Source organism: Oncorhynchus nerka, linkage group LG6 (genome assembly GCF_034236695.1).
Source record: "Oncorhynchus nerka isolate Pitt River linkage group LG6, Oner_Uvic_2.0, whole genome shotgun sequence".
NCBI lineage: Eukaryota > Metazoa > Chordata > Actinopteri > Salmoniformes > Salmonidae > Oncorhynchus > Oncorhynchus nerka.
This window is the reverse complement of record NC_088401.1, coordinates 91,174,502-91,187,001: the sequence shown is the minus strand read 5'-3', so window position 1 is coordinate 91,187,001 and position 12,500 is coordinate 91,174,502. Positions and strand designations below refer to the sequence as shown.

The 12,500-nt window shown below is 48.0% G+C and overlaps 1 protein-coding gene across 1 annotated transcript in view; it reads right to left on the bottom strand.

Annotated features, from left to right (window-relative positions):
* The window catches only part of atrx (ATRX chromatin remodeler), a 111,194-nt gene that overhangs the window by 59,478 nt on the left and 39,216 nt on the right, over positions 1–12,500 (bottom strand). The window contains 4 exon segments of the mRNA XM_065020010.1: positions 556–741; positions 860–984; positions 1,105–1,171; positions 11,393–12,500. The exon segment at positions 11,393–12,500 is cut by the window's right edge and continues 467 nt beyond it. Of these exon segments, the coding sequence (XP_064876082.1) occupies positions 556–741; positions 860–984; positions 1,105–1,171; positions 11,393–12,500 (1,486 nt within the window).

Below are 12,500 nucleotides of genomic sequence, written 5' to 3'. Positions count from 1 at the left end.
GAGAGAGAGGGGGCGAGAGAGAGAGAGAGAGGGGGCGAGAGAGAGAGAGAGAGGGGGCGAGAGAGAGAGAGAGGGGGCGAGAGAGAGAGAGAGAGGGGGCGAGAGAGAGAGAGAGGGGGCGAGAGAGAGAGAGAGAGAGGGGGCGAGAGAGAGGGGGGAGAGAGAGGGGGCGAGAGAGAGAGGGGGTTAGAGAGAGGGGGCGAGAGAGAGAGAGAGAGAGGGGGCGAGAGAGAGAGAGAGGGGGCGAGAGAGAGAGAGAGGGGGGCGAGAGAGAGAGAGAGGGGGCGAGAGAGAGAGAGGGGGAAGGGCGAGAGAGAGAGAGAGAGGGGGGCGAGCGAGAGAGAGAGAGGGGGCGAGAGAGGAGGGGGCGAGAGAGAGAGAGAGGGGGCGAGAGAGAGGTGGGGTGGGAGGAAGGTAAAGCTGAGTGAAAACAGTCATAGCAGTTTGCAGAGTAGGACATTCATTCTGTTCCATAGGTGTTGACACAAGCTTAGACAGTCGGCCAGACAGAGCGCCAGACAGAGCGCCAGACAGCCACACTGACAACCCCCATACCTTTCCGCCTGGTCCTCTTGGTCTCCTTCTTCCCCTTGCTGGCTGGTTTCTCTTTCTCCTCTCCTGACTCTCCCTCGCTCAGCGTCAGTTTGTGGCGGAGCAGCCGGTGGCGACGCCCCCCACTCTTCTTCACATCCATGTCAGAGCCAGAGTCCCCTTCCTCCTCCTCTTCCTCCTCACCATCATCTGCTTAGGGGAACACAAGCAGTTATTTATGGTTTCTACATCTGGTGCCGTGAAACACTAGTGGTGGAATGAAGCACTGCAGAATCACTAACGTATCAACAACCTGAACATAACCCACCTTCCTCATCCTCCTCCTCCTCCTCCTTCCTCTGTTCCTTCTCTTCTCCGTCCTCGTCAGAGCTCTCCTCTGCTCCTGAAGAGTAGTTGGCCTTGATCTGGGCCAGCAGCATCTTCTTGGCAATCCTATTGAGGAAAGAAAGGACACAAGGAAAGGAAATAAGAAAAGGAATGTCGACTAGCTGGTTGAGAAGCATGCGGTTTGAGGACATATTTGGTTTGTGTTTATGAAAATATTTTTTAGACCTGTTTTCTGGATCATCATCGTCATCATCAACAGCCATCTGAGAATCGTCATGGTTACCTTCTTCTCCTACAGACACAGAGAAGACCAGGGGTTAGAGACTGTTTTCCACAGAGACCGGGGTTAGAGGCTGTGTTTTCCACAGAGACCAGGGGGTAGAGGCTGTGTTTTCCACAGAGACCAGGGTTAGAGGCTGTGTTTTCCACAGAGACCGGGGTTAGAGGCTGTGTTTTCCACAGAGACCGGGGGTAGAGGCTGTGTTTTCCACAGAGACCAGGGTTAGAGGCTGTGTTTTCCACAGAGACCAGGGTTAGAGGCTGTGTTTTCCACAGAGACCAGGGTTAGAGGCTGTGTTTTCCACAGAGACCAGGGTTAGAGACTGTTTTCCACAGAGACCGGGGTTAGAGGCTGTGTTTTCCACAGAGACCGGGGGTAGAGGCTGTGTTTTCCACAGAGACCAGGGTTAGAGGCTGTGTTTTCCACAGAGACCAGGGTTAGAGGCTGTGTTTTCCACAGAGACCAGGGTTAGAGGCTGTGTTTTCCACAAAGACCAGGGTTAGAGGCTGTGTTTTCCACAAAGACCAGGGTTAGAGGCTGTGTTTTCCACAAAGACCAGGGTTAGAGACTGTGTTTTCCACAAAGACCAGGGTTAGAGGCTGTGTTTTCCACAAAGACCAGGGTTAGAGGCTGTGTTTTCCACAAAGACCAGGGTTAGAGACTGTGTTTTCCACAAAGACCAGGGTTAGAGGCTGTGTTTTCCACAGAGACCCAGGGTTAGAGACTGTTTTCCACAAAGACCAGGGTTAGAGACTGTTTTCCACAAAGACCAGGGTTAGAGGCTGTGTTTTCCACAAAGACCAGGGTTAGAGACTGTTTTCCACAAAGACCAGGGTTAGAGGCTGTGTTTTCTACAGAGGCCAGGGTTAGAGGCTGTGTTTTCCACAGAGACCAGGGGTTAGAGACTGTTTTCCACAGAGACCAGGGTTAGAGGCTGTGTTTTCCACAGAGACCAGGGTTAGAGGCTGTGTTTTCCACAAAGACCAGGGTTAGAGACTGTTTTCCACAGAGACCAGGGTTAGAGGCTGTGTTTTCTACAGAGACCAGGGTTAGAGGCTGTGTTTTCCACAGAGACCAGGGGTTAGAGACTGTTTTCCACAGAGACCAGGGTTAGAGACTGTGTTTTCCACAGAGACCAGGGTTAGAGGCTGTGTTTTCCACAGAGACCAGGGTTAGAGCCTGTGACCAGGGTTAGAGGCTGTGTTTTCCACAGAGACCAAGGTTAGAGGCTGTGTTTTCCACAGAGACCAGGGGTTAGAGACTGTTTTCCACAAAGACCAGGGTTAGAGACTGTGTTTTCCACAGAGACCAGGGTTAGAGGCTGTGTTTTCCACAGAGACCAGGGTTAGAGGCTGTGACCAGGGTTAGAGGCTGTGTTTTCCACAGAGACCAGGGTTAGAGGCTGTGACCAGGGTTAGAGGCTGTGTTTTCCACAGAGACCAGGGTTAGAGGCTGAAACCTGGAAAAACTAAACATACGGAATTTGCGAAAGAACAAATTAAATTTCATAGGATCCTACCTAATGATAATTTCACATTAAAATGTAGGATATGTCAAATCAGAACAATATAATATAATAATATAAACACCGAAGACATTTCTTCTCTTTTTATTTGACCTTTATTTTATTTATTCAAGATAGTGTGGGCTATTTACCGAATATTCCAGTTTTAAGAAAATAAATCATTGGTAATTAAGCTTTGCAGTAAAACTGTAAATTAGACTTCCATTTCAGGAGAAAAGGCTTAATGTTCTCTTACTTTACAACTAAACTTTCTCCGTGTCCAACAAGCTTTCCTTTAACCCGGTTCTGAACACCTCCAAAACAAAGGTCATGTGGTTTGGTAAGAATGCCCCTCTCCCCACAGGTGTGATTACTACCTCTGAGGGTTTAGAGCTGGAGGTAGTCACCTCATGCAAGTACTTGGGAGTATGGCTAGACGGTCCACTGTCCTTCTCTCAGCACATATCAAATCTGCAGGCTAAAGTTAAATCTAGACTTTAGTTTCCTCTATCGTAATCGCTCCTCTTTCACCCCAGCTGCCAAACTAACCCCGATTCAGATGACCATCCTACCCAGGCTAGATTACGGAGACGTAATTTATAGATCGGCAGGTAAGGGTGCTCTGGAGCGGATAGATGTTCTTTACCATTCTGCCATCAGATTTGGCACCAATGCTCCTTATAGGACACATCACTGCACTCTATACTCCTCTGTAAACTGGTATAGGACACATCACTGCACTCTATACTCCTCTGTAAACTGGTCATCTCTGTATATCTGTCACAAGACCCACTGGTTGATGCTTATTTATAAAACCCTCTTAGGCCTCACTCCCCCTATCTGAGATATCTACTGCAGCCCTCATCCTCCACATACAACACCCGTTCACTCCCCCCTATCTGAGATACCTACTGCAGCCCTCATCCTCCACATACAACACCTGTTCACTCCCCCTATCTGAGATACCTACTGCAGCCCTCATCCTCCACATACAACACCTGTTCACTCCCCCCTATCTGAGATACCTACTGCAGCCCTCATCCTCCACATACAACACCCGTTCACTCCCCCCTATCTGAGATACCTACTGCAGCCCTCATCCTCCACATACAACACCCGTTCACTCCCCCCTATCTGAGATACCTACTGCAGCCCTCATCCTCCACATACAACACCTGTTCACTCCCCCCTATCTGAGATACCTACTGCAGCCCTCATCCTCCACATACAACACCTGTTCACTCCCCCTATCTGAGATATCTACTGCAGCCCTCATCCTCCATCTGAGATATCTACAGCCCTCACACCACCTGTTCACTCCCCTATCTGAGATATCTACTGCAGCCCTCATCCTCACTCCACAGATATCTACAGCCCTCATCCTCCACATACAACACCTGTTCACTCCCCTATCTGAGATACCTACTGCAGCCCTCATCCTCCACATACAACACCAGTTCACTCCCCCTATCTGAGATACCTCTACTGCAGCCCTCATCCTCCACATACAACACCTGTTCACTCCCCCTATCTGAGATATCTACTGCAGCCCTCATCCTCCACATACAACACCTGTTCACTCCCCCTATCTGGGATATCTACTGCAGCCCTCATCCTCCACATACAACACCTGTTCACTCCCCCCTATCTGGGATATCTACTGCAGCCCTCATCCTCCACATACAACACCTGTTCACTCCCCCCTATCTGAGATATCTACTGCAGCCCTCATCCTCCACATACAACACCTGTTCACTCCCCCCTATCTGGGATATCTACTGCAGCCCTCATCCTCCACATACAACACCTGTTCACTCCCCCTATCTGGGATACCTCATCCTCCACATACCCTCATCCTCCACATACAACACCTGTTCACTCCCCCCTATCTGAGATATCTACTGCAGCCCTCATCCTCCACATACAACACCTGTTCACTCCCCCCTATCTGAGATATCTACTGCAGCCCTCATCCTCCACATACAACACCCGTTCTGCCAGTCACATTCTGTTAAAGGTCCACGAAGGTCTCGACCTTCTTGCCCTTTGTGTTGTTGCCCTGTTGTGTTGTTGCCCTGTTGTGCTGTTGCGCTGTTGTGCTGTTGCCCTGTTGTGCTGTTGCCCTGTTGCCCTGTTGCGCTGTTGCCCTGTTGCGTTGTTGCCCTGTTGCGTTGTTGCCCTGTTGCCCTGTTGCCCTGTTGCGATGTTGCGATGTTGCCCTGTTGCGATGTTGCCCTGTTGCGATGTTGCCCTGTTGCGATGTTGCCCTGTTGCGATGTTGCCCTGTTGCGATGTTGCCCTGTTGCGTTGTTGCCCTGTTGCGATGTTGCCCTGTTGCGATGTTGCCCTGTTGCGATGTTGCCCTGTTGCGATGTTGCCCTGTTGCGATGTTGCCCTGTTGCGATGTTGCCCTGTTGCGATGTTGCCCTGTTGCCCTGTTGCGATGTTGCCCTGTTGCGTTGTTGCCCTGTTGCGTTGTTGCCCTGTTGCGATGTTGCCCTGTTGCGATGTTGCCCTGTTGCGTTGTTGCCCTGTTGCGTTGTTGCCTTCTTGTGTTGTTGCCTTCTTGTGTTGTTGCCTTCTTGTGTTGCTGCCTTCTTGTGTTGCTGCCTTCTTGTGTTGCTGCCTTCTTGTGTTGCTGCCTTCTTGTGTTGCTGCCTTCTTGTGTTGCTGCCTTCTTGTGTTGCTGCCTTGTTGTGTTGTGTTGTCTCTCTGTATGTAGTGTTGTCTTTGGTCTCTCTTTATGTAGTGTTGTGGTGTCTCTCTTTATGTAGTGTTGTGGTGTCTCTCTCTTTATGTAGTGTTGTCTTTGGTCTCTCTTTATGTAGTGTTGTGTTGTCTCTCTTTATGTAGTGTTGTGGTGTCTCTCTTTATGTAGTGTAGTGTTGTCTCTCTTTATGTAGTGTAGTAGTGTCTCTCTTTATGTAGTGTTGTGGTGTCTCTTTATGTAGTGTTGTGGTGTCTCTCTTTATGTAGTGTTGTGGTGTCTCTCTTTATGTAGTGTAGTGTTGTCTCTCTTTATGTAGTGTAGTAGTGTCTCTCTTTATGTAGTGTAGTAGTGTCTCTCTTTATGTAGTGTTGTGGTGTCTCTCTTTATGTAGTGTTGTGGTGTCTCTCTTTATGTAGTGTTGTGGTGTCTCTCTTTATGTAGTGTTGTGGTGTCTCTCTTTATGTAGTGTTGTGGTGTCTCTCTTTATGTAGTGTTGTGGTGTCTCTCTTTATGTAGTGTTGTGGTGTCTCTCTTTATGTAGTGTTGTAGTGTCTCCCTTTATATAGTGTTGTGGGGTCTCTCTTTATGTAGTGTTGTGGTGTCTCTCTATATGTAGTGTTGTGGTGTCTCTCTTTATGTAGTGTTGTAGTGTCTCTCTTTATGTAGTGTTGTGGTGTCTCTCTATATGTAGTGTTGTGGTGTCTCTCTTTATGTAGTGTTGTCTTAGGTCTCTCTTTATGTAGTGTTGTGGTGTCTCTCTATATGTAGTGTTGTGGTGTCTCTCTTTATGTAGTGTTGTAGTGTCTCTCTTTATGTAGTGTTGTGGTGTCTCTCTTTATGTAGTGTAGTGTTGTGGTGTCTCTCTTTATGTAGTGTAGTAGTGTCTCTCTTTATGTAGTGTTGTGGTGTCTCTCTTTATGTAGTGTTGTGGTGTCTCTCTCTATGTAGTGTTGTGGTGTCTCTATGTAGTGGTGTCTCTCTTTATGTAGTGTTGTGGTGTCTCTCTTTATGTAGTGTTGTGGTGTCTCTCTTTATGTAGTGTTGTCTTAGGTCTCTCTTTATGTAGTGTTGTGGTGTCTCTCTTTATGTAGTGTTGTGGTCTCTCTCTTTATGTAGTGTTGTGGTGTCCCTCTTTATGTAGTGTTGTGGTGTCTCTCTTTATGTAGTGTTGTGGTGTCTCTCTTTATGTAGTGTTGTCTTAGGTCTCTCTTTATGTAGTGTTGTGGTGTCTCTCTTTATGTAGTGTTGTGGTGTCTCTCTTTATGTAGTGTTGTGGTGTCTCTCTTTATGTAGTGTTGTGGTGTCTCTCTTTATGTAGTGTTGTGGTGTCTCTCTTTATGTAGTGTTGTGGTGTCTCTCTATATGTAGTGTTGTCTCTCTTTATGTAGTGTTGTGGTGTCTCTTTATGTAGTGTTGTGGTGTCCCTCTCTATGTAGTGTTGTGGTGTCTCTCTTTATGTAGTGTTGTCTCTCTTTATGTAGTGTTGTGGTGTCTCTCTCTATGTAGTGTTGTGGTGTCTCTCTTTATGTAGTGTTGTGGTGTCCCTCTCTATGTAGTGTTGTGGTGTCTCTCTTTATGTAGTGTTGTCTCTCTCTATGTAGTGTAGTGTTGTCTCTTTATGTAGTGTTGTGGTGTCTCTATGTAGTGTTAGGTCTCTCTTTATGTAGTGTTGTAGTGTCTCTCTTTATGTAGTGTTGTGGTGTCTCTCTCTCTATGTAGTGTTGTGGTGTCTCTCTCTCTATGTAGTGTTGTGTTGTCTCTTTATGTAGTGTTGTAGTGTCTCTCTTTATGTAGTGTTGTAGTGTCTCTCTTTATGTAGTGTTGTGGTGTCTCTCTTTATGTAGTGTTGTGGTGTCTCTCTTTATGTAGTGTTGTGGTGTCTCTCTTTATGTAGTGTTGTGGTGTCTCTCTTTATGTAGTGTTGTGGTGTCTCTCTTTATGTAGTGTTGTGGTGTCTCTCTTTATGTAGTGTTGTGGTGTCTCTCTTTATGTAGTGTTGTGGTGTCTCTCTTTATGTAGTGTTGTGGTGTCCCTCTTTATGTAGTGTTGTGGTGTCTCTCTTTATGTAGTGTTGTGGTGTCTCTCTTTATGTAGTGTTGTGGTGTCTCTCTTTATGTAGTGGTGTCTCTCTTTATGTAGTGTTGTGGTGTCTCTCTTTATGTAGTGTTGTGGTGTCTCTCTCTATGTAGTGTTGTGGTGTCTCTCTTTATGTAGTGTTGTGGTGTCTCTCTATATGTAGTGTTGTGGTGTCTCTCTTTATGTAGTGTTGTGGTGTCTCTCTTTATGTAGTGTTGTATCTCTTGTTGTGATGTGTGTTTTGTCCTATATTTATATTGTATTTTTAATCCCAGGCCCCACAGGAGGCCGTTTGCCTTTTGTTAGACCGTCATTGTAAATAAGAATTTATTCTTAAGAGACTTGCCTGGTTAAATAACAAAGAATTCCTTTGAAAATAGTCCTTCTACACCTGCATTACTTGCAGTTTGGGGTTTTAGGCTGGTTTTAATACAACACTTTGATATCAGCTGATGTAAAAACATTTGATTCATATAGTCCCAAAACCTATAAATTATCCAAAACAACTAACAATACCCTGAATTCAGACATTTTCAGTCATTTAAATTGTAAAGTATTGTCTTTCTAAACCCTGTTCTAGAGAGTTACTGTCCTGGAGAAGTACCCTCCTGTAGGTTTATACTCCAGCCCTGTTCCTGGAGATACCCTCCTGTAGGTTTACACTCCAACCCTGGGGGGTATCTCTCTCCAGGAACAGGGTTGGAGTATAAACCTACAGGAGGGTCTCTCTCCAGGAACAGGGTTGGAGTATAAACCTACAGGAGGGTCTCTCCAGGAACAGGGTTGGAGTGTAAACCTACAGGAGGGTATCTATCCAGGAACAGGGTTGGAGTATAAACCTACAGGACAGTACCTCTCCAGGAACAGGGTTGGAGTATAAACCTACAGGAGGGTCTCTCTCTAGTAACAGGGTTGGAGTGTAAACCTACAGGACAGTACCTCTCCAGGAACAGGGTTGGAGTATAAACCTACAGGAGGGTCTCTCTCCAGGAACAGGGTTGGAGTGTAAACCTACAGGAGGGTATCTCTCCAGGAACAGGGTTGGAGTATAAACCTACAGGAGGGTCTCTCTCTAGTAACAGGGTTGGAGTGTAAACCTACAGGAGGATATCTCTCCAGGAACAGGGTTGGAGTATAAACCTACAGGAGGGTCTCTCCAGGAACAGGGTTGGAGTGTAAACCTACAGGAGGGTATCTATCCAGGAACAGGGTTGGAGTATAAACCTACAGGACAGTACCTCTCCAGGAACAGGGTTGGAGTATAAACCTACAGGAGGGTCTCTCTCTAGTAACAGGGTTGGAGTGTAAACCTACAGGACAGTACCTCTCCAGGAACAGGGTTGGAGTATAAACCTACAGGACAGTACCTCTCCAGGAACAGGGTTGGAGTATAAACCTACAGGAGGGTCTCTCCAGGAACAGGGTTGGAGTATAAACCTACAGGAGGGTCTCTCTCCAGTAACAGGGTTGGAGTATAAACCTACAGGAGGGTCTCTCTCCAGGAACAGGGTTGGAGTTAACCTACAGGAGGGTCTCTCCAGGAACAGGGTTGGAGTGTAAACCTACAGGAGGGTCTCTCCAGGAACAGGGTTGGAGTATAAACCTACAGGAGGGTCTCTCTCCAGTAACAGGGTTGGAGTATAAACCTACAGGAGGGTATCTCTAGTAACAGGGTTGGAGTATAAACCTACAGGAGTGATTCTCCAGGAACAGGGTTGGAGTATAAACCTACAGGAGGGTATCTCTAGTAACAGGGTTGGAGTTAACCTACAGGAGGGTATCTCTAGTAACAGGGTTGGAGTATAAACCTACAGGAGTGATTCTCCAGGAACAGGGTTGGAGTATAAACCTACAGGAGGGTCTCTCCAGGAACAGGGTTGGAGTATAAACCTACAGGAGGGTCTCTCTCCAGTAACAGGGTTGGAGTATAAACCTACAGGAGGGTATCTCTAGTAACAGGGTTGGAGTATAAACCTACAGGAGTGATTCTCTAGTAACAGGGTTGGAGTATAAACCTACAGGAGGGTATCTCTAGTAACAGGGTTGGAGTATAAACCTACAGGAGTGATTCTCTAGTAACAGGGTTGGAGTATAAACCTACAGGAGGGTTTCTCTCCAGGAACAGGGTTGGAGTATAAACCTACAGGAGGGTATCTCTAGTAACAGGGTTGGAGTATAAACCTACAGGAGGGTTTCTCTCCAGGAACAGGGTTGGAGTTAACCTACAGGAGGGTATCTCTAGTAACAGGGTTGGAGTTAACCTACAGGAGGGATTCCCTCTAGGATTATTCCATCATTTCGCTGTGTATTCAGATGGAACCAAGGCATTAGAAACTACCAGAGGACACCAACAGAGCTCCTTCTGCTAACAAATAGCCAGGCTGGCTACTCTATATACTTGAGGAAGACAGTGTAGAGGTCAGGGGTTACATCAGTGGCATTTATGTGAAGTTGTGTTTACAAGAGTGAACCGTCTTGCCTTGTAGAAACAGACAGCCCAAAATACCGCTTTCAGAAACAGCATCTACTGACCCGACTAACCCAAACAGCATCTCTACTGACCCGACTAACCCAAACATCTCTACTGACCCGACTAATCCAAACAGCATCTCTACTGACCCGACTAATCCAAACAGCATCTCTACTGACCTGACTAATCCCAACCCAAACTGCATCTCTACTGACCTGACTAACCCCAACCCAAACAGCATCTCTACTGACCTGACTAATCCCAACCCAAACAGCATCTCTACTGACCTGACTAATCCCAACCCAAACAACATCTCCTGACCCGACTAATCCCAACAGCATCTCTACTGACCCGACTAACCCTAACCCAAACAGCATCTCTACTGACCTGACTAACCCCAACCCAAACAACATCTCCTGACCCGACTAATCCCAACAGCATCTCTACTGACCCGACTAACCCTAACCCAAACAGCATCTCTACTGACCCGACTAACCCTAACCCAAACAGCATCTCTACTGACCTGACTAACCCCAACCCAAACAGCATCTCTACTGACCTGACTAACCCCAACCCAAACATCATCTCTACTGACCTGACTAATCCTAACCCAAACAGCATCTCTACTGACCTGACTAATCCCAACCCAAACAACATCTCCTGACCCGACTAATCCCAACAGCATCTCTACTGACCCGACTAACCCTAACCCAAACAGCATCTCTACTGACCCGACTAATCCAAACAGCATCTCTACTGACCCGACTAACCCAAACAGCATCTCTACTGACCCGACTAACCCAAACAGCATCTCTACTGACCCGACTAACCCAAACAGCATCTCTACTGACCTGACTAACCCAAACAGCATCTCTACTGACCTGACTAATCCTAACATCTCCTGACCCGACTAACCCCAACCCAAACAGCATCTCTACTGACCTGACTAACCCTAACCCAAACAGCATCTCTACTGACCTGACTAACCCCAACCCAAACAGCATCTCTACTGACCCGACTAACCCAAACAGCATCTCTACTGACCTGACTAACCCCAACCCAAACAGCATCTCTACTGACCCGACTAAACCCAACCCAAACAGCATCTCTACTGACCTGACTAATCCTAACATCTACTGACCTGACTAACCCCAACAGCATCTCTACTGACCCGACTAATCCCAACCCAAACAGCATCTCTACTGACCCGACTAACCCTAACCCAAACAGCATCTACTGACCTGACTAACCCAAACAGCATCTCTACTGACCTGACTAAGCCAAACAACATCTCTACTGACCTGACTAACCCAAACAGCATCTACTGACCTGACTAACCCAAACAGCATCTACTGACCTGACTAACCCAAACAGCATCTCTACTGACCTGACTAACCCAAACAGCATCTACTGACCTGACTAACCCAAACAGCATCTCTACTGACCTGACTAACCCAAACAACATCTACTGACCTGAGGACTGGTGGAAGGTTTCCCTCCCTGCTACCACCGTCTCCTCCACGATGGGTTTAATCTTCTGCTGGTCTCCACTCTCCTCACCAGACCCTCCTCCCTCCTCCTCCTCCTCCTCCTCGTCATCAGACGATGAATCTTGCTGCTTGGCTCCTCTACTTCTGGCTTTGCGTTTCAGTTCGTACGACCGCCTCCGATCTCCGCCCTTGTTCTCCTTCTCCTCTCTTTCCTTCTTCACACGGCTGCTCCTCCGTTTCCCCGTCGCCAGTTTGCTGAGTCCCTTCATCTCCTTCTCCAGGTCCGAGTTGGAGGAGCCGTCCGAGACCTTCTGCTTCTTCTTGGATGTCTTCTTGTCAGAAGCCGTGGAGGACTTCTTTTTCTTCTTTGCGTCTTCATCGGAGTCAGACTCTGAGTTGTCGGAGTCGTCGGCTTTCAGTTTGCGTTTGGCCGCCGGCTTCTTGTCCGTCTTCTCCTTGTCATTCTCTCCATCCTCCTCTCCCACCTGCTCCTCCTCCTCTCCCACCTGCTCCTCCTCCTCCTCTCCCACCTGCTCCTCCTCCTCCTCTCCCACCTGCTCCTCCTCCTCCTCTCCCACCTTCTCCTCCTCCTCCTCTCCCACCTGCTCCTGCTCCTCTCCCACCTGCTCCTCCTCCTCTCCCACCTGCTCCTCCTCCTCTCCCACCTGCTCCTCCTCCTCTCCCACCTGCTCCTCCTCCTCTTTCTTGCTCACTTTGAAGAGGCACTTCTTGACGCGCTTGTTGCCCTGGTTACCATCCTCGTCCGAGCTGTGTTCTGCCGCTGCAGTCTGGACCAGGATGTCTGGAACCTCATCAGAATCTGAGTCCACGTCCTGTTTAGAAGGGTCAGAGGTTACCATGGAGGAGGCCTTGCTCTCTTTCCGCTCCTTCTCCTCAGCGTTCCCCCGTTCTTTCTCGGAGCTGCCCTTGGTTCTCCTCTTCAGCTTGCTGGGGCTCTTCTGCTCGCCTTCTGAGTCGATGTTCTCCTGAGAGACGGACATCTTGTTTTTCCCCTCCGGTGACTTCCTGAGGGGTGTGGTCTTTGTGCGACTGGAGCATCGGCTGTCCTCCTCGGAGGCCCCATCTCCCTC